Consider the following 21,528-nt stretch of genomic DNA (forward strand, 5'->3'; position numbering starts at 1 on the left):
CCCAATATCCTCGCTGGAGCAACCTTCGCGCGCAATCCAAATCTTACTGTCCCTTCCACGAGAGCGCGAGAAAATCTCAGCCGTCCCCTCGGAACCGGCTTCATTACCGCCACGTGTCCGATGCCCACGTGTTGCCAGATCGATGGACCATTGATTCTTGGAAAATCTAATACGTAAAACAGTTGGTCGATTGTTATAAATAGCCCAATGCGACTGCCTTTCACCTGAGCTATATTTTCCTCTACGCGGAAGAATAAAAGATTTTTTATTACAATTGTGATAAGAGATCGAATTCTTCAAATTTTTGCATAATGGCTATGAATTTGCCTCATCAGATCGGAGCAATCTCCGGCGCGGCGTTGTGTGCGGATGCGGGTGTGGTTCCCGGCGAAGCGCCGTCGTCTTCTACCGTAACAGCGGTTTGGAGATCGTCAGGGACGAGTAATATGGGGGTTTCGATGACGATGAACGGACTGGAGAATGGCCGAGTGTCGCCGTCGCCGCCGTTCACTCCGCCCCTGGGCTCGGTGCGGCCGGAGATCTCGCTGTCGCTGGCGGCAGAAGCGCTGATGTCTGCTCCGATTAGCACGGGTGACGTGCCGGATAGGGAGTACATAGCTGGCGGAAATGCGCGGGGGGAAGAAAAGAAGAATGGGGTGCCGGTGTACGTTATGATGCCGTTGGATAGCGTGACGTGGAACCACACGGTGAATAGGAAGAAGGCGATGAACGCTAGCCTTCAGGCGTTGAGGAGTGCGGGCGTGGAGGGGATAATGATGGATGTTTGGTGGGGGTTGGTGGAGGGGGAGAAACCCGGGGAGTATAACTGGGCCGGGTACTCGGAGCTTCTGGAGATGGCGAAGAAACACGGGCTTAAGGTGCAGGCTGTGATGTCTTTTCACCAGTGCGGCGGAAATGTTGGGGATTCTTGCACGTAAGTGAAACTCCTCGTTTTCTCTTTTCTAACAATTTATTTTTTCATGTTAACACTCCTGCTTTTCCTCTTGATTTTTTAGTTTTTTTGCCAAATAAATGACAATTTTATGTATATACGAACTCTTGTTTCCTTATTTTTTCCTAAAAGAAGCACGATTCTATCCTTACCAAAATAACTAATACTTTGCTAAGCAAAATATATAAATTTATTAAGTGTATAAATAATTTTCGCATATATTTTATATTTTAAAAAATATACGTGATCTAGCAAGAACGGGTAAAATCGTCGTAGAAATATTTATTAAAAGTGAATCTTAGAAAGAATTTGAAAATTATTTAGATTGTATTTGAATAATCGAGATTTTGATTTAAAAAATGATTTAGAATTATTCATAATATTCTTAAATAACAGTCAATGTCAGGTGGATTTAACATCTATCACAATTATTGACAGAATGACGCAAAATGATTATTCAAGAATATTTGAAAGTCATAATTAACCAATGACTTTATTGTTATATGTTTGAAATTTAATTTTCAAATCCTTCAATTAAGAAACGCATGATACAAGCTTTGGGATTTTGACTTGCCTAATTAGAAATGCAATAACCTTCTCCTAAAGAGTATGTATTTAAGTAGCCTAATTAATTCTGCATACGGAGTAATGCTTTCGTTTTAATGGTTAAATTCATGCCACATTTGATTTGTACATTAGATGTATGAATGATTGCAACATATACATCATTTCAATACGAGGTGTATATATCAACCAATCGAGTATAGTATTACAAGATCCGTTTAAAAAGCAATTGAGTACGTTAGTAGATCGATTTTCGACTAGCCTAATCAAGTTATGCATTCTTTTGCATAATGCTGTCTATTTTTCCGTGAAAGAATTAAGTATGTCATTATCTGAACAAACAAATCAGAATCAACAGTTAGCAATGTTTATTGTATCAGCTATCAAACACCGACAATAACTACTGTAGAAATCGACAAATGCCCTCATATCTAAACTGAGATTCATCGGCTAGAATGCAGCTTTGTCAACCTGTATATTTTGGTTGTTTTGTCAGATTAAGTGATGCAAAGTCTGATTGCAGTAATATTCATACCTACATAACATCTTAGTTTTTCTCGCAAAGCAGCATGTTTCAACTTTACCTGGCTGACTTGTGTGATTGAGTAGCATGTTTATGCATTTATTGCTGTGTTTGAATTGAAAAGTTGATTGTTTTCTGTAATGCTTGGATTTTTTACTTGTATTGTGTTTACTAATTTTTATTGCAACAATGCAGAATTCCTCTGCCCAATTGGGTTGTAGAGGAGATCAACAAGGACCACGATCTTGCATATACTGATCAATGGGGTAGGAGGAATTACGAGTACATATCACTTGGATGTGATACCCTTCCAGCACTCAAGGGAAGAACTCCTGTGCAATGTTATTCAGATTTCATGAGGGCTTTCAGTAATGAATTTGAGCACCTTCTCGGTGACACCATTGTGGTATGTTTGTGTATTTTGTGTCTTGGATTGAAGTGAAGGTGTTGGCTGCCTCACAAAAACATACCTCGCGCTTTATTTCATTTTAAGTTCGGTTGCTAAAAGATTTGAAACGTCCTCTTATCTAGGAAATTCAAGTTGGAATGGGTCCGGCAGGCGAGCTTCGATATCCCTCATACCCTGAGCAAAACGGGACATGGAGATTTCCTGGGATTGGAGCTTTTCAGTGCTATGACAAGGTGCTCATTCAAATTTTGTCCTTATTTCTGCTAGGATTTTGCCTCAACTCTGAACTTTGCTCATCTTTGTGTTAATCTGCAGTACATGCTCAGTAACTTAAAATCAGCGGCTGAAGCTATTGGTAAACCTGAATGGGGGGCCACCGGGCCGACAGATGCAGGCAACTACAATAGCTGGCCTGAAGATACAAACTTCTTCAAAAAAGAAGGCGGTGGCTGGAACAGCCCCTACGGGCAGTTTTTCCTCTCTTGGTACTCCCAAATGCTTCTCAACCATGGCGAGCGGATACTACAATCAGCCAAGACTATATTTAAGAACAAGAGCGTAAAGTTATCAGCCAAGATTGCAGGTATCCACTGGCACTACGGCACCCGGTCCCATGCTCCTGAGCTCACAGCAGGGTACTACAACACCCGTTTCCGAGACGGTTACCGTCCTATCGCACAAATGCTAGCTCGCAATGGTGCTATCTTCAACTTCACCTGTATCGAGATGAGAGATCACGAGCAACCACAGGATGCTCTGTGTGCGCCTGAGAAACTCGTCAGGCAAGTCGCTTTAGCCACTCAAGAAGCTGGGGTTCCACTTGCTGGAGAAAACGCACTGCCAAGGTATGATGGGTGCGCACACGAACAAATATTGCAGGCCTCGGCATTGAATGTTGAGGGGAACTCAACCGGGAGGGAGATGTGTGCGTTTACCTATCTGAGGATGAACCCGGATTTGTTTCAACCGGATAACTGGAGACGGTTTGTGGATTTCGTGAAGAAAATGAGAGAAGGGAAAGATGTGCAGCGGTGTTGGGAGCAAGTTGAGCGTGAGGCCGAGCATTTTGTGCATGTGACTCGGCCTTTAGTGCAAGAAGCTGCAGTCGCGCTTACGCATTAATGCCGATATATGTAGGATGGTATGCACGGACTAGATCTTATATTCTAGATCCTATTCCATCCTTTAATTTATTTAATATACAAATGCCACATGTACAAAAATTTCCCTTAAATAAAATAAAATGACATAATCTATATATATATATGATGTGCATATATTAAATGAAATTAAAATATAATAAAATTTAAAATAAAAATTCAAGACCGATCACATGCGAGATAAAGCAGAGGCAGAGATGTAGATAGCGGATGATGATGTCTTTGCAGCTTCTTTGAACCTAAAAATAATATTTTGCATCACCGGAGCAAAAAATAATAGAAGTCAAGAAACGTTGTTGGAAGTTTGTTTTACCTCTACAAATTCACCATCCAATTTTCTGGGAATTTGATGGAAATGTAAGGAACGTTATGAAAACGAAAGGCTGACAAGCCTATATGAGGCTGAACCCGTCACGACGCCGCAATTATTAAGTGATTAAATTCATGTTATATTAAATATTTTGTGCATTAAATGTACCGATAATTGTCAGATAATTCTTACTTAATATGTGACCACTTAGATATCAAGTCGTCCAGGTAGATTGACATCATTTAATTACCATAAAATATTTATAATCCCTATCTATCTCAATATAGTTTTAACTTGAATTGTCAGGTTTTGGGCACTATTTTATCTCATAAAATAAATTGTATAAGAAGTATTTTATCCTTTGAATTACGATCATTTTTTTATTTTGGCATTAATTTTTTTTTCAATTTACTATACCAACAATGTGAATTTTGCAACTTAACATCTAATGCTGTTTTTTGGCAGAAACTTTCACTCGAAAAAGCCACATGCACAACACACGTGAAATTTAAGGGAAAATTCGCCTTTTTTTAATTTATTATTTGCAAGTCTACTTTTTTTTAAAACAAAAAATTCCTCGTTCAAGCGATTAGTCAACGGTACTTTCCCTCCCTATTGCGCCCTCACCCCCCCCCCCCCCCAAAAAAAAAAAAAACAAAGAAAAAAGGCTGTTTTAGCATAAATTTGGAGGCAAACAACTAAAGAATATGGCACAAATGAAATTAACCAATATGGAAGAAATACAATCTGAAAGTCTTCATGGACAGATTTGAATCGCGGAAGAAGATACATGGCTTGTGCAAAAGTTCAAGTAAATTTCTGGCTTAGGAGCTTTCATACTCGAATCCAAGATTCTTCCTTATTTCTAAATGGATTTGTTAAATTTTAGGTTGGATTTCATCTTTTGTTGTAAGAACATGATGTATTACTAAAAAAATGAACCAAATTTGTGATTTTGTGGGCAAAATCCAAATTTAATTTGTAATTTAAAACCCCAAATTTCTTTTATTTTGCACATTAATTGTTGAAATATTGAAAATTTGTGAATTGAATGTTTGTTTTAACATTTCAGAAACTCGAAGGTTAAATTTACTTTGTACAGATTGACCCCTAATGTGCATCAATGCTCGATAGATTATACCTTGGTTGCTTCCAAGAGTATGGGCTTGAAGATGAGGTGAAAGTGGCAAAATCATTGCAGAACTGGTAAGGTTAGATATGAATGTAAGTGTTTAGTGGATATCAGACAAATCATAACCAACTATTACAATGATTTGGAGTATGAAACTCCTTAATATATACAGATCAATATTACAGAAATAAAGAATGAATGTCAGTGAAAGAAAAACTAATAAAGATAAAAAAAAACACTGTTTATAAAGTTGGCTCAGAATCTGTCAGATCCAACAAGAGGAACACGATCACAATAGTTTTGTACTCAAAGAGCACCAAGCCCACGGTAACACCATAGATCACCAGAAACCCGACCTCACAAAACCAATCACTAAGATTTCTTTTTTCACACTATCACAAAAGGCCTCAACACTCACGGTTTCATGAAGAAGAAGAGTAAGAGGGCTTTTGAGGATTTCAATATTCTGTATATCTCAGTAAAGGAAGAGCACATCTATTTATACGATCCAGAGAAGAGGTGAGAATGGAAGGCCATAGAGGCTTTCCTTAAACCATTGGATTGGTTTAGGAAAGGGGCCATGGAAACCGGTCAGAGAGAACGGAAGAAATTACAGAGAGATTCTGGAGAAGCAGAAGCAGACAACGCAAGAGAGAAATGAGGGTTATGGCAACGCAATGAGTATATAAGTACCTGGTAAGTGGGTCGTGTCATGGGCCAGTAATGTGGGTTGCCAGGTGGACTGGGTGTTGGATTTTTAACTGGGCCTACCAAAAATAAGGTCATGGGCCATAAATATAACAATAAGGTTAGATGCCATGGTTGTGGTTGGTTTTAGATATGTTTTAAGATTATGTTAAATGGCTTGTGCGGGGGTGTAGAATATGTAAGAACCCAATTTTCATGTATATTGTGATTGTGGAACATTTATGAAATGGTTATATCTTGAAATATGTTCATTTTGCTACCTTAATTTTAAAAGAATGAAATACAAAAGTTACATGCACAAGGACAAACATGCTTTGTTAACATTTCATGGACAAACAAGCCAGAAGTGCTAGTCTTTCAAACACAGTAGGGCTGGTCATTTACTGGACAAAAGCTGAACTAGAGTGAGTGTTCAAACACTCAAGATGCCTGTAGAATAAGCCATATATAGTTTTAGTAAGCCTTCATGGAGGTCGGAATAAGACATTGTTGATTGAAACAATGACATCAACTACAAGCTTGGTTTTTACTTGAGTGTTGTCTGTGGCAAGACTTTCCATTGGATTGATCTAAGACATACCCTCCTACCCATTTACCAAAAAAGTACAAATGTGTAAGTATAATACAAGTCAGCCACAACTTTAAAACGTGAATTGACATTTACCTCTAATTTTTTTTACTCAAACCAATGGTCAGGACATCAATACTTTTTCTAAGTTGTTTAAAGATTTTGGACTTGTCTTTTTTAGTATCCTTCTCGTTTTCCTATCAGTTAATCACCTCTCACTGTGCATTTTAGTTTCTGGAGAAAAGTAGATACCACCGCTTGGAATTTGTTTAAGCCTGCCATCCTAGGATCACATTATACGTAAATGGCTCATCAAGCAAGAGCTATTTCAGCATTACCGTTTTCCTATGGGGGTCGTCTCATAAGGATGTCGGTACATCAATAGTTCCCAAAGGCATCAACCCTCCAAAACCTTTTAAAGGGATCGATACCGGCTTTAAAGTTACAAAATCTAAATCCATTCTCTTCAACACATCCAATAAGATAATGTTGATGGAATTTTCATTATCTACAAGCACCTTCTTTATCTGGAATTAGCCACATCCATGGATATGATGAGAGGATCATCCTTTGGTCTTTCCACCCCATGATGATCACTGTCATCAAAGGTTATTAGATTAGTTCTTTGCGTTTTATGTATCGCCAGGATGAGTCCGCTCTGGTTTGAAGCCCTGGAGTATCTTTTCCTTGCGTCCTAGAGTTTCCCGATGTGGGTCCTCCTAAGATGGTATTTATGACATCTCTTCTTGGTTGGTTATCATCAACCCCCTTTCTTTCGGAATCGTTAACTATTTCTTGCCTTCCTGGGAGTCTTATAAGATTGGTGTTTCCCTCTCGTGATTGACTCATTTGCCTCAGCTGGAATTTTGTACTACTCTTATACCAAAGAGGTCAATCTCTCAATCTCATCCTTCAACTGAAAGCATTTTTCTGTGTCATGCCCTACATCTCTGTGGAAGTAACAATACTTGTGGTATTCCTACGAACTTGGCCTTCGTTCATGGGTGCTGGAGACCTTACTGCTATTTTCTTTGGCCATCAGGGCTCTCCCCCTTCGTGCATTGAGGGGTGTATAGGTCGTGAACTTCCCCACATGGGGTGGCCTCTTGTCCCTTGCATATCCTCCTATCCCATGGGAGCGTTCATTGTAGTTGATAGTTCATAAAGTTGCATGATGTGTTCTAAGGATAGTGCATGCTCTTGGGAGTCCTTACACCCATCATATTTGGGAGATTTGGGATTTTAAATCACCTAAGGGCTAATTCTGCCACAAAAGAGGACCCCCTTCTCCTCATTGGATATAAACGACTCACTTCTCATTCCTTATACAAGAGGTTCCTAAGGCTCCCATGAACCCCCCCCCCCCCCCCCCGGGGGGGGCTCATTCTCTTGTATCAGTGTTGTTCGTTGTAAATTTCCTCCTCAAATAATCTTCTCTGTGTGAAAGTTGTTTCTTTAGCGCTGGCTTCACTCTACTCTAGTGCCGCTTTAACAACGGTAGAGATAATATTCTGCAAGTCTTCCCTCATAAGTTGTATAAGAGCTCCCGTTCTTATCACTCCTAGAGTGCCCATTTCCTCAGGTGAGTTTCTCTCATTAGGAAATCGATCATTCGCTATACCGTCATGTATTATGTGCTCAAGGTTGTTTTCCACATATGGTGCCAAAATGATGGGGCTCGATCTCCAAATGTCATAAGTCATTAGACTCCTGGGCTTGAACGGATGAGAACAAGCTTGAGACTGCACAACAAAGAGGTTTACACTAGATTCGGTGTGAGTACTGCGACGTTTAAGTTAGGTCTTAGAAAGATAAATCATAAGTCAATATTATGGAATATATGAGTTTATCTAATGAATATTTACCTATATTTTCATAAATGCTGGGGTATATATACCGAGAACCACTTGTACGGATGACATATGTCCTCTTTGGTAATACCAACACGTGTTGCTCATCCATCCTCCTCAGCTGACTTGTGGACCTAAATGGGCCTTACTTTACCTATGGATCCGTGTCATCATCATTTGGGTTGTTTTGGACAATCTCATGTTTAGCACAAAGGTATTGATCTTTGCCAATTTTAATCACATCAAATTGGATTTCTCTTCTTCATTTATTTCATTTTAAAATTTACTAGCAGATAGGATTATGTATATGAAAAGTAATACAATAAATAAATTTGCATTTACCTACTCAAACTAGGAAATTGTTAATCTAATTCTCAAAAATAGTTTCATAACTTGCAGAAAGTTCCGTTTTCAGTCTACTAGTTAATAGAAAAAACTACAACAACCATTAATCTTTTTAGAATGGAGTGAAACAATTACATGCTCGCATGTAGTTTTTTCGATCAATTCTTATGAAAGTTGGTAGGAGAATGAAAAATGAGAGTTTTAGAAGTTATAAAACTATTTTTTAGAATTCTATAAAAACTTGGACTAAAATTATACAAAATCCAAGTTACGGAACGAAAAATATATAATTTCCCCCGTCCCAAAACTTATGATTAGAGATTTTTAAATCAATTATCTTAAAATTAATTGTATGACTCATGGAGAAGCACATCCAATGGCAAAACTTGGACATCAGTGCGTATTGCACAAGTCAAAGGCAGCAATTCACTCATCACCAGCAATTTCCTATACAAAATGCATGCAATTTGTTGCTGTTCTTTTATTAATCGACAACATTATAAATACTTCAAGAGCTCAAATAGTTAGATCGAGTCACGGTACATTCGAAACAAAAGCTTCAGTATTTCCCTACTCAAAACTTTCAAAGAAAATGTCGAGCAGCCAGTTCAATGCAGGACAAACCCACGGCCAGACTCAGGTGAATATTCATCTCACAATTGCATTATGAGATACTTAAATATTATTTTCCGATTTTAAGCGAAACTGAAACCTCATGATTCTGAGGTCATCATAAGTTCGAACTCTACAAACGTGTGGGATGTTGTCCTACTTTAATAGTAGGCGTTGAGTAGATATAATTATCTGATATTGTTATTTAATATATGATTGTTATAGTTGTTAAATATACAGATTTCATATTATGATTGTAATCGGCTTATTCATAAAGAATAATAATGCATCGCTTTCACTTTAAAAAACATACATATTTTACATATCGCATTATACATCAAGTATGACTGAAAAAAGGGATAATTACACTCACCTCTCCTAAAGTTAGGTGTAATTATTACACGTAGGCTCACTGTGGTTTGGAAAATTACATCTAGCACCCCTGAGGTTTGCTTCCGTCTAACAAATAAGACTCTCAATTTAGTCAAAATTCATCGAATTTACTGATATTAATAAAAAAATTTTAAAAAAAATACTATATCTACCTCGGATTGACTTATTATTGATTTATTACATGTCAAATAAATATTTTATGATCAAATTACTCTCATACATCTTCACGTGTTAATGCAGAAAGAAAATTAAATCGGAAAAAAATTATTTAACTCGCAATAAGTCAGTACAGTAATAAGTCAATCGAAAGTAAATATCAATTTTTACTTAGTTTTTTTATTAGAATTAACAAATTTGGTGAATTTTAACTAGCGGATGGACTTATTGTTAGACAGAAGCAAACTTTAAAAATACTACGTATAATTTTTTTAATTATAAAAAATCTACATATAATTATATCAGATTTCACGAGGAGAGGGTGTAATTATTGCAAGACAAAAAAAAGGCGTTTATTAAGTAAAGAGATCATAGAGATGTGGTATACTTAACTTTATATGAATATACTATTGGGCAGGCAAAGGCAGAGAATTGGACGGAATCAGCTAAGAGCACAGCAAATGCGGCGCATGACAAGGCCTGCGATATGGCGGGTGATTCCCAAGGGCAGGCCCAGAGAAGCAAGGAGGAAAATGCTGGACTTCTTCAGCAGGTTCTTAACTTATCTTTCTAAACAAAATGTACAAAATAAACAAGGGATAATTACATCTAGATCCCTTTTAAAAACACAAATTACATTTTCTTTCAATTTTTTTTTGAAATTGTACTTATACTTCATTTAAAATTCAATCTGTACACCTAACACCATTTCATTCGGATTTGGACGAAAAATACTAACGTTAACAAGAAAATTCCATAAATTTTCAGTTTTGCCACTCGTTTAATATTTTCATGTATAGTTTTGTACTTATAATAAATAAATATAATATATATATATATATATATATCTGTGTGGAGTAAGGTTAACATAATTACAAATTTTCTCTTATAGGCATGAACATGTTAAATGAGGGGTTACTAATGTCATCATTTTTCGTTCAAACCCTAACGAAAATAGTTCATGTGTAAAACAGTGAATTTTCGGATGGAGTGTAAGTGGAATTCTGAAACTTCTACGGAAGAATTAAAGTGCAATTCAATATTTTTACAGGAGGCCGAAGTGTAATCAACCCAAATAAAAAGTATTCGTATAATTTTTTTTTATTATGTTTTCAGTTGCTCAATCATGAAAGTTCATTTAGGAGTTGAATCAATATATGATTGAGTTTGATTATATATTTGTGTACAAATTTAGGGTAAGTGTATATAGTTTTGTTTCCTTAATTTGATTATTGTTGTGCAGACCGGAGAACAGATGGTGAACATGGCTCAAGGGGCCATCGATGGAATGAAGAACACTCTTGGGATGAATGACAAGAAGTGAAAGAAGGCATACTTAATGTCTTGAGAATTTCTTGATAAAGATTTATAGCTCCCAAGATGTAATAAGAAGAGCTTTTACAATCTCATGCTGTCATAAGATAGATGGATTTTAGGGTGTTAGCAATCTTTTTGTAGTGATAGAATTGTGTTCTAATTTTAGGATTCTATCACTGAATTCTTGTCATAATGTAATGTAATGATGTCGTAAAAACAATTCGCAACTTATTTATATATGTCTAATTAATTTGAGCATTTCGTCACTAGTTATGTATAACCTGACAAGTTCTTACATAACAAAAGGACTTAATTGATTTTATGACATGCGTCGTCTATTTAACGCCCATATTCAGGGAATGATGTTTTTCGTCTATAACTTAGGATCTTTCCGCTTTTGGCCTCATGGGTTACGGAATTTTCACTTTTAGTCTAATAACATCTAGAAAGTAGCACTTTTGATCAAATGAAACATTTTCGTTATATGTTTTAACGGGAAAAGAGCATGTGATCATTGGAACCTTTACATTTTTGGTTACATATGTTACAAGATTCTCACTTTTGATCTCATATATTTAATGATCATGTAGCTTTTTTCATTAAACATATACACCAAATTCTTTCACATTACTATACAAAGATGAAGATGAAAGATGCGTCTTAAGGATGTATATATATATATATATATATATATATATAGAGAGAGAGAGAGAGAGAGAGAATTAAAATCTAATAAAATTCCTGTTAAAAAGACTGAAAAAGACCACAAGCTAATTATGGTTTTAAGACATGTTGATAGGCGAAAACAACGGTCGATTTTGATGTTGGTAAAATTTTTAATATACTTTTGTAATAAATTTGTCCTTTCACACATATATATATATATATATATATATATTATATTAATATGTTGAATGCATTGTATAATAGAAATATTTTTAATAAGCAATTTATAAAATATTTTATACGTTATTAAAAAAGAATAAACGAGAAAATTTATTTCTTATTATTAATTCAAAATAATATTTTGAATTAATAAAAAAAATGATACTTGATAAAATACACCCTAGAATAAGAATTTCTATGGAATCACTATTTTTTTTTTTTTTTGCCTATACCAATCATATTTATATCGGAACGGACTTGAGAATGCCAATTCCATTTCTATACACCAATTCTGGCCTTCGTTTCATAAAACAAATATCTTGAAATCTTGTGGGATACAATTTAGACTCCAAAAAGTTAAAAATTATAAAAAAAGTAAAATACTTATGTAGTAATTAATTTTATGAGAAAAATGGTAAAACTATTTCTTAAGTTGTTGAAAATGAGTTTTTTCTTTTTTTTTTTAACTAAGAGCGATGAATTATTATTAATTGAAATAAATCGATTACAATCGTTTCTGACGAATGTTAATATCAACAAAGATTATTACAACAATCATATTTTGATAAATAATATCGAATAAATTAAGTTTAACCAACACATACTATTATAGTAGACAATACCAATTATGCAGAAGAAATAGCATCCCACCCACACATATAGCAGAGTTCGAATTCATAAAGGGCCTCTTTACCATTCTGAATAAATGTACTATTCTATTTGTACAGATATGGTAGAGGGGCACATTCAATCCTTGTTTGCTATTAGTTTTGACCTCTTCTCTTTGGCGCGGGGTAGAGCAGTTTGGTAGCTCGCAAGGCTCATAACCTTGAGGTCACGGGTTCAAATCCTGTCTCCGCAACATCTTTTTTTATTTTATATTTTATCCAAAAATTTGAGGTTTGTCTCTGTTAACTAGTAATTAATTACTACCCTTTTTGGGGTGGTAGGAAAGGGAAAAAGGGGGGGTAGACTCACTGCACTATCACGACCAACTATACCCTCCTGCTTTCCAACTAGGAAATCAGTCGCTGCCATTGTATTCCGGAGTTTCTGCTTTACAAAACAAGGTAGCTCCATCTTCTATTCTTTTCCCTGGCGCAGCTGGGCCATCCTGGACTTGAACCAGAGACCTCGCCCGTGAAGTAAATCATCGCACCTACGGTCCATTATTGGGATAGGTGAATTCTTATAGATCTATCCCCCGAAGGAATCGGACATGATAATTTTTTATCATCCGGCTCGAGCAAGACTCAAAAGAACCTCTAAGATCATATGGCCTCAGCTGAAAATAAATGATTTAAAAATTTTAATTAAAAATGATCTAAGTAAAAATGCGTTATAAAGGATAATTACTTAAATTCCGTAATAAGCAATTTATTGATTATGAAAGTGTTTGTATGCAATAAATCAAACTTCGTATTACATTTTCTATACTCATACCAATTCTGAAAATTCATAGTTTAATTCCGTCAAACTAATAGCCTACTTAGCGGTAATGACCATTTCTGACCAAACACAAATAAAAAACGACCCAAATCAAAGAGAGTTTTAGAGGTCCAAATTCAACTAATTGGCTAACTATAGGGAAGAAAAATGCAATTATCCTAAGTTTACATCTCATTAAGTAAATACAAATTGGATGATAGAAATAAGGATGTCGCACTCCCATCTCTTGAGGTCCGATGTAATTACACGTACATTCTTTATAATTTAAAAAATTACATCTAACAACACTGAGGTTTGCTTTCGTCTAACAAATAAGTACTCCCGTCAGTCAAAATTCATTGAATTTTATGATAATAACAAAAAGTTGAATGAAAATTGATACGTATCCTCAATTAACTCATTACTAACTTATTACAAGTCAAATAATTTTTTTTCGATTAACTATTTTATAACGGTGAAGAAATACCTCATCACGTGCATCAATGCATGAAGTCGTATAAGGGTAATTTGGTCATAAAAAGATTTATTTGACTTGCAATAAATCAATAACAAATCAATCGGGGTTAAACAAATATCTTTGTTTATTTTTTTGTTAATATCAACAAATTCAGTGAATTTTGACTAACGGGAGGACTATTTATTAGATTAAAGCTAATTTTAGGAATGTTAGATATAATTTTTTGAATCACAAAGAGTCTACGTATATAACTATACCAAACTTTAAAGAAGAAGAGTGTAATTACCCCGAAAAATAAATGTGAATTGTATAATGCATGGAGAAGCACATTCTACGCCCAAACTTGGACATTAGTGTGTAATGCACAAGTCAAAGGCAGCAATTCACTAATCACCAACAAATGTAAATGCCACTCCTCATTTTTCCATTACTCAATCACATTATAAATATCTTAAAAAGTTGAAAAGATTTAAAGCAATACCAATACACTTACTTTCTTCTACAAATTATTTTACATTAAAATAAAAATCTTTAATAGTTTCTAAATTAAAAGTCTAAGAGAAGATGTCGAGTGCCCAATTCAATGCAGGACAGACACACGGCCAGGCTCAGGTATTCTTACATTGGCTGTTGTTCAGATTAATGTTAAAAAGACATATCTTTTTAATATAAGTTGCATCTATATATTTTAATTTCTTTTTGCTACATATTTGAGAGGTTTAAATATTTTCGATCCTGTAATTTTGGCACTTTTAACATCTTTTATATTTTTAGGATTGTAAGAGTCATTTAACGTTTTAACATTCCGTAATTTTGGTCTTTTTGATGCCGAATTTTGTAAAAGTCATCGGAATAAATCATGTGTGTTTCACGTGGTTCATCAAATAAGAGTTTTGTTTTGATTGATTCACTTTTGCCAATACGGGTGAAAAATTAAAAAAAAAAAATGACATGGTACGTGATTTACTCCGATAACTTTGCAAAATCCAATACCCGAATGACCCAAATTACGAAATATCAAAAAATTACAAGACATTTTTGCAACTTATAGAAAGGTAACGGATAAAAATGTCAAAATCGATAGGGGAACATGATTTATTCCGGTAACTTTTGAAAAATCCAGCACCAAAACGACCAAAATTACAAACCCAAAACATATTAAACCTATTTGATATACTAAAAGGTCTACAAAAAGTTAGATGAAAAGGAATTTATGACATAAAATAGAAGAAATATATGATGTATATATGTGGTATTGGGGGTGGGCAGGGCAAGGCAGAAGAATGGATGGAGTCAGTCAAAGGCACAGCAAATGCAGCTCATGACAAGGCCTGCGATATGGCTGGCAATACCCAAGGCCAGGCTCAAAGAAGCAAGGAAGAAAATACTGCATTTCTTCAGCAGGTTCTCAACTTATCTTTCTACAATAATATTAAAATAATTAATTATTCACATCCCTGTAATATTATAAATGAGCACATTATCCTCTATATAAAAAAAAAAAAATAACGTAGCAACTTACCTCCCTGTACTGTTTTTAAAAATGCAGTAATTTATCCCCCTGTAATTTTTAAGTACAGGGAGATAAATTGCTATTTTTTTTATCATAGGAACGTAATTTGCTCGTTTACAATATCATATGGGGTAAATTGCATTAAACCCCTTTTTAAAAGTAGAAATTACTTCAGTAAGTTAATATACAAATGAGTTTGATTTTCTTTCTATTCGGATTTAACTTTATTATTTAGTATATATTGTTTACTTTCTTTATGGTTATATATACAGAAGGGAGAACAGATGGCTCATATGGCTCAAGACGCCATTGATGGTGTGAAGAACAGTCTTGGAATGGGTAACAATAAATGAAACAAGGCCGATGCTAAGTTTTCATCTTCGCTTTCTTTAGGAATTTTAATTAGTTTATAACAATATTATTTCAATTAATTGTCCTAAGGATGTAATAAGGGTTTTGACAATCTTATGCTATTGTAAGATAATTGCATGGTTATAGGTTGTTAGTATTTTTTTTTATTTATTTTAGGTAGTGATGAAATTTTCCTTCATTATTTGAGAATTCTATGTATTAGACATTTTCAAACGTAATAAATGAAAAAAAATATTTAGATGCTCTATTCAATCCTCGCATTTATTTTTTACTAAGTATCCAAATCATTTACTTTTACTATATCATCATGACGTTTGAGCTAATTTTAATTTTAAACATGACTTTGGAATGGCCGTGGAATGGGATCCCTTCCATCATAATAGACGGTGTTCCTAATTATTTGAAATGGATGGGCCAGGATCCTTCCTAATTAGTAACAGTTTTTGTACCACTTGTTCATATAAATTCCTAATTACGTCTGACTATCTAAAAATATAAGTTTTTTTTTCGGAATATTTTTTGTTTTGGAATGATTTTAATTTTTGTACATATTTTGAAAAGGCATTGTAACACTATGTACATAAATTTGAATGTGAGAAAGACATATATTCCCACTAATTTAGAAATACATTTTGGCACGACTTTTGTATGTCCGAGTGATACATTTTGGAATGGGCACTGAATCATAGTTTGAACCTTCAATTGGAATATACTTTAAAATGCCTTTATCCTTTGTTTGGAATACATATAGGAACTGTTGCATGTTTTGAAACGATTTTTGCACCATTATTTTCTACAAGATTTAAGACATTGTTTTAAAACAGTTCATACAATATTTAGTCATTAAATTTGTAATGATATATTTTTTTTATTTAAACACATTCACAAAATGTAAAAAAGCCCATTCCCAATTTATATATTTATTAAAAAATATTTTAAATTTTAAAATAATAATTTTATTATTATAATTAATTAGTAAAATTAATTATTTTATTTTAATTTGATTTATTAAATAATATTAAATTATGGAATGTAATTAACATTACAAATGGATAATTGCTAAAAAGTATTATATTAATATAAAAAAATTGTATGTTTACAAATATAAAAAAAAAAACCCTAATCTACACTTGCCCCTTTCATCGGCATGGTCCATCTCATCATTGTCTAGGGCAAAAGAGTCCGCCGAAGGCTGTGATGGGTGGTTACGTTAGGCGCTGGGTTGTGAGAGGCCGACAGTCAAGGCGTTGGCTTGCAATATGATGAGTGTCGAAGTCACCAAAAATAATTCCTACTACACTTGTGAAAGTGGGAGTAGGGTCGATCCACAGAGATTGGCTTTAAGTTGATTTCTTTAAGAAAATAGAAAATAATGGGGGGAAGGTTGTGATAAATGAAGTGATCAAAAACTAAATAATTAAAAATATCTGATAGAGATATGAGAGAGATTTCCCGGTTAAGGCTAGGATTATGCTTGATTCTCGTGAGTTGATCATTGATGCAAGAATAACACATGTATGGACGAATAAACCAGTTATGGTCGTTGGTACGACCTAACAACCTCACCTTTCCTTACCTTTTCGTTAGCCAAGGTACGACCGTTGGCTAGATCTCTAATTAACAGACAACCTTGGGAACGTCCACAAGATTTAATCTATTAACAGCATTAAGAATTAGAAAGGCCTGATTCTAATCAACAAACTCCTACGAGGACAATTCGTTTAAACTAGATCATGCATTCCCCATAACATAATTAAATACTGTGACATAACTAATCATGATACGTTGCCACTAAGTATTGAACTAAATAAACAATTACACGGATTTATAAAGTTCAATTAGCTGAGCAAACCTTCTTGATAATGAACAACCGGCCGAATCATTCATAAATCAGACGTTTGTAATTAAAGCACAGAGAATAACATGAATATTTGTTTGACAAGTGTAGAACGCAGATTAGATCTCACAACATAATGGGAATCAAGCAATCACCATACCTTAACCAGAAAATTAAGGAATTTAGCCGGACATATTAATAAAAGAACACACTAGAAAGTGGAATTCCATTAATTCCGGTAGTAGAATAAAATTAAAGAGAAGAGATGAACAGAGAATTCTATAGAGTTCTAACATAAAAAGCTGAACGTCTTCTAATGAAGAGATCCCCCTATTTATAATAAAAGTCCCCTATGAATCTAGACGTAGTGGGGGGATAGATACGTGATAAACTCTAAAAAGGTAAATAAATTACAAGAGATAAGCTTTAAAGAATCCTTTCTAAATCTAAACACTTGATTCCTTTATCTCTTGGGGAAATCGCTCGTGCTTATCCTTATCCCGAGTTGACTACTCCACTAAGCGTGGGCACGCTTTGTCAATTCTGCAGAAATTTCCTTGTAATCTTCCTTTTTGCTGAATATGCAATAAAATCACATAATTAAGAGTATTTTGGCTTAAAAAGAAAGATTAAATCGCTATAAAATCATGATAATTGCAGAGTTATCACAATAACTTCATCATGCTTATCATGTTGACAATCATTATCTCCAGCTGGACCATCCAATCCTCCATGTCTGGGCGTGGCGGTGGTAGTAGCGGTAGTGCTGGTAATGTGTAGGTGGCTCGAGGCGTGGACCTCAAAATCAAGATCAAATACACGGTCCTTGCTCTTGCCCCCGTCAGCTGCCAGCCATAGTTGTTACTCGATCATTGCCGCCTAGCCCTCCAATGAGGGTAGTGTATCTTGGCAATCGGTTAGTGCTCCAACAGCTTTTGAAATGTCTCCCACGAAACAAACAAAAATATTAGTATTAAAAAAAATTAAACAACATAAGAGAATACATTACTGTAATACAATATTTTATCATTCCGCCTTTTTTACAATAGTAGGAACACAACTTGTAACACAATGATTGAAATAATCGTTGTAACGGTTCAGCCGTTCCAAAAATTAAGAATGAAATATAAGAGGATTGTGACGTCAATATAAAAATACTGTGTGCTGGGTTTTTTCTAAGTGTCCTATGTGGCAAGAATTTTTTTTTTTTTTCATTTTTGGCTTTGTCAGAGAAGCCAAATTCTAAAATCCTTAAAAACGCCAACTTAGCACTTACTGGTCAAGTTTCGGGACTGTGGCTAAGTTCTCAAATCCCCTGCCACCTCTCCTACGCGCAAAATATATATATATATGATCAAAATTGTAATCAAACATATTTATATTATGTTAAAGCTCAAGAGAGCTTCTTACCGTTTACCCTTTATTTTGAAAAGAAGTTATCAAAGTGTTTAAATAAATAAAATAAATTCATGGAGCTTATACATAATTTGTTTCTAATGACTAATTAGTAATTAATTTGAAAAATATCGAACCAATTTATTAAGATTTTTAAAATAAATGGGGTCCCCATACTTTTCCTAGAGAGCTTATATGAGCTCCTAAACTTTTATTTTCTAATCTTATCAGTTTCTTACACAAAATAAAACTATCAAACACTTGGCAACTTCCCATTAACTCATAAATATTTTATACGATATTTTAAAAAATTTATAAGCTCATTCAAACACTCTCTTAATCAAGTCAAAGATCTACTCAAGGAGAAGACAAGTAGACCTACGCGAGAAAAATGAGATTTAATTTCTTTTTGTATATTGATTTGGCATACAGTAATATGTATATATATATATATATATATAGTTGCTGATCTGCTGGTTCATGATGCAAGAATCTTGCACACTGGCCTAAATGACGAGGGCCCTTAATTAATTGACAACCCCACAAAACAACCTTGTACTGATTACTCTAATAAATTGACAATTAGCTTATAATAATATATGTTGTCCGATCGAGAGATCAAAATTCCTGGATTGACCTCTTGCCAGGCTTTGTTCCTCTCTTTTTATGGCTCATTATCCTCAGGCTTTGTCTCAATATGTCCACCTCTCTCTCTCTCTTGAATTCTTGATCTTCCATTGAAGCTAACTTTGCTTGGAGAAGTTCAATTCTTTCTTCCTTTGCTTGCAGCTCCTTCATCACCATCTCTTCTTCATCTGTCTTCCAACACATCAGTCTTTCTTCTACGGAAACAACAGCACACAAAACATCAAGAAGACAACACAATCCCCTTCAAGGAAGAAAGATTAATTACACTACTAGTACCTCAATTGTAGTCAAATTGCAGAATTTGTCCATACTTTTTGAGTAATTACATAAACAACCCTTATGCATGATGTTTTCATTGTGTACAAAAACAGCTGGTATAAACATCACCAACCAATAATGATGACCGCGTGTAATAATTCAAAGCAAATACTTCTGTAGTTAGGCGATCATGAGAGTAGTCATATGTAATCGTCCCTGTGCTTATAAGAAAAAAGAAACTAAACTCAACCTTCTCCAAAGAAAGAAGATTTTACTTAAGGATCCTGTAATTACACTTTCAAACCCTCAATTATTGACAAATTACAAATTCCACCCTTACTTTTTATTTAATCACAAAAAAAAAAAAAACTTTATGGGCGATGTTATAATCATACACAGAAAGCAACTATCACTATGATAAAAGCATCACCGACAATCAAGAGTTAATTACCTGCATGATTAGGGAAAATGCCAGTAATATTGAAAATGAGCAAATTAGCCTCTTATAAAAATAAAATAGCAATTTACTTCTCTATATAATCTAAAATACAACAATTTACCTCCTTATGTTTTTAAAAAAGTATAGGAGGTAAATTGTTTTATTTTTTTTTAATAGAAGGATAATCTGCTCATTTGCAATATCACATAGATAAATTGCTTTTCAGCGGGCATAATCATTCAAACAACTGCAAACATCTACATAAACGCGATCATCCCTAACACAGCTAAAAAGAAACGAGAAACTACTATAACCGAACCTTGATGCGTCCTGCTAATGAGATCATCAAGCTCAACCTTGATAGCAAAATAGAGCTGCTTCCACTTCTCCAACGTCTCGTCCCTCCTGGCTTGCTCCTCCAGCACGCAGCAGCCCTCCATGCACCGCAGCCGCTCTTCTTTCTCCTCGACGACCCTGCCGAGTCTCCTCAGCTCATCTTTCAGCCTCTTCCTCTCCCTCCTCCACTCCGCCTGTCTCAAAGCCAACACCATAAGCTCGCGCTCGTAAACTTGGCTCTCTCTCTCTCTCATGCACATCATCTCGTTGATTTCACCTTGGAGAACCCTCACCTTGCTCTTCAACCCCTCCACCACCCTCTCGCTCGCCCTGCTGCTCTTCTCTTTCGTTTGACAGCTCCCCATGTTGTAATTCTTGAATTTCAGGTGAGGAGAGCGTGGTGACATTTATATAAGTGTGTGTGTGTGTGTTGTGTCATAAAGTGAGAATGTTGAGTACATTATTATGAGGTGTGCAATAATTGAATGAAATAAACTTATAAGGCTACTGATCTCTGATTTCATTGTCTTTAATTTGTATGTGGGGACTTTATATACTACTAAAAAAATGGAATTCTTATATAATTTATCCTATGTGATATGTAAAAATGAGTAAAAAAAAATTATAAATTAGTAAATTATATCACTATTTAAATTATTACTAGGGGGATAATTTGTTTTATTTTTTAAAATATATGGGATAATTTGTAAAAAGAAATTCATAATAATTTTTTGCTCGTTTCATTTATCACAGAGGGATAAATTGCATTCCCAAAAAACAAAAAATGTGATATTAGTGATAAAAATATCAAGTAAATTCCAACTACTTTAGTAAATCTCGATTATTTTCATTCTCAATGTGTGAAATTATTAAAATTAGAGGATAAAATTATCAAAATAGATTCGTACAAGATTAAGATTATCACTTTAAGTACTTAGGG

General features: G+C 34.6%; 4 protein-coding genes and 1 non-coding gene across 7 annotated transcripts; 4 read left to right on the forward strand and 1 right to left on the reverse strand.

Moving 5' to 3' along the window:
- Window positions 1-213: 213 nt before the first annotated feature.
- LOC105158624 (beta-amylase 1, chloroplastic) lies at window positions 214-3,712 on the forward strand. The gene is made up of 4 exons (XM_011075434.3): window positions 214-934; window positions 2,235-2,445; window positions 2,571-2,681; window positions 2,764-3,712. The coding sequence occupies exons 1-4, from the start codon at window positions 312-314 to the stop codon at window positions 3,568-3,570; spliced, it is 1,752 nt and encodes a 583-aa protein (XP_011073736.1). The 5' UTR covers window positions 214-311; the 3' UTR covers window positions 3,571-3,712.
- A 5,360-nt stretch (window positions 3,713-9,072) lies between these two features.
- Window positions 9,073-11,179, forward strand: LOC105158625 (uncharacterized). The gene is made up of 3 exons (XM_011075436.3): window positions 9,073-9,161; window positions 10,101-10,235; window positions 10,926-11,179. The coding sequence occupies exons 1-3, from the start codon at window positions 9,114-9,116 to the stop codon at window positions 11,004-11,006; spliced, it is 264 nt and encodes an 87-aa protein (XP_011073738.1). The 5' UTR covers window positions 9,073-9,113; the 3' UTR covers window positions 11,007-11,179.
- Window positions 11,180-12,672: 1,493 nt separating this feature from the next.
- Window positions 12,673-12,746, forward strand: TRNAM-CAU (transfer RNA methionine (anticodon CAU)). Its single transcript has one exon. It is a non-coding gene; the product is annotated as a tRNA-Met (tRNA).
- A 1,608-nt stretch (window positions 12,747-14,354) lies between these two features.
- LOC105158626 (uncharacterized) lies at window positions 14,355-15,656 on the forward strand. Its single transcript, XM_011075437.3, has 3 exons — window positions 14,355-14,402; window positions 15,060-15,194; window positions 15,576-15,656. Exons 1-3 carry the CDS (start codon window positions 14,355-14,357, stop codon window positions 15,654-15,656), a joined length of 264 nt encoding a protein of 87 aa, XP_011073739.1.
- A 3,630-nt stretch (window positions 15,657-19,286) lies between these two features.
- Window positions 19,287-21,107, reverse strand: LOC105158627 (uncharacterized). 3 transcript variants are annotated; one of them, XM_020692831.2, is made up of 2 exons: window positions 20,572-21,107; window positions 19,287-19,722 (listed from the first exon to the last, which is right to left on the reverse strand). In XM_020692831.2, exons 1-2 carry the CDS (start codon window positions 20,993-20,995, stop codon window positions 19,526-19,528), a joined length of 621 nt encoding a protein of 206 aa, XP_020548490.1. In that variant the 5' UTR covers window positions 20,996-21,107; the 3' UTR covers window positions 19,287-19,525. The 3 variants fall into 3 exon arrangements, with proteins under 3 accessions (XP_020548490.1, XP_088734437.1, XP_011073740.1); XM_088878311.1 differs by having other exon boundaries at window positions 19,287-19,746; XM_011075438.3 differs by having other exon boundaries at window positions 19,287-19,749; window positions 20,572-21,099.
- Window positions 21,108-21,528: the final 421 nt, after the last annotated feature.

Source organism: Sesamum indicum, linkage group LG3, assembly GCF_026168435.1.
Source record: "Sesamum indicum cultivar Baizhima isolate 11 linkage group LG3, ASM2616843v1, whole genome shotgun sequence".
NCBI lineage: Eukaryota > Viridiplantae > Streptophyta > Magnoliopsida > Lamiales > Pedaliaceae > Sesamum > Sesamum indicum.

Coding starts and splice junctions, on each gene's coding strand:
- LOC105158624 (XM_011075434.3), top strand. CDS start 312: ATGGCTATGAATTTGCCTCATCAGATCGGAGCAATCTCCGGCGCGGCG. Junction 935..2,234: donor AATGTTGGGGATTCTTGCAC/GTAAGTGAAACT, acceptor GCAACAATGCAG/AATTCCTCTGCCCAATTGGG. Junction 2,682..2,763: donor CTTTTCAGTGCTATGACAAG/GTGCTCATTCAA, acceptor GTTAATCTGCAG/TACATGCTCAGTAACTTAAA.
- LOC105158625 (XM_011075436.3), top strand. CDS start 9,114: ATGTCGAGCAGCCAGTTCAATGCAGGACAAACCCACGGCCAGACTCAG. Junction 9,162..10,100: donor AAACCCACGGCCAGACTCAG/GTGAATATTCAT, acceptor ACTATTGGGCAG/GCAAAGGCAGAGAATTGGAC. Junction 10,236..10,925: donor ATGCTGGACTTCTTCAGCAG/GTTCTTAACTTA, acceptor ATTGTTGTGCAG/ACCGGAGAACAGATGGTGAA.
- LOC105158626 (XM_011075437.3), top strand. CDS start 14,355: ATGTCGAGTGCCCAATTCAATGCAGGACAGACACACGGCCAGGCTCAG. Junction 14,403..15,059: donor AGACACACGGCCAGGCTCAG/GTATTCTTACAT, acceptor GGGGGTGGGCAG/GGCAAGGCAGAAGAATGGAT. Junction 15,195..15,575: donor ATACTGCATTTCTTCAGCAG/GTTCTCAACTTA, acceptor TTATATATACAG/AAGGGAGAACAGATGGCTCA.
- LOC105158627 (XM_011075438.3), bottom strand. CDS start 20,995: ATGTCACCACGCTCTCCTCACCTGAAATTCAAGAATTACAACATGGGG. Junction 19,750..20,571: donor CATTAGCAGGACGCATCAAG/GTTCGGTTATAG, acceptor TTGTTTCCGTAG/AAGAAAGACTGATGTGTTGG.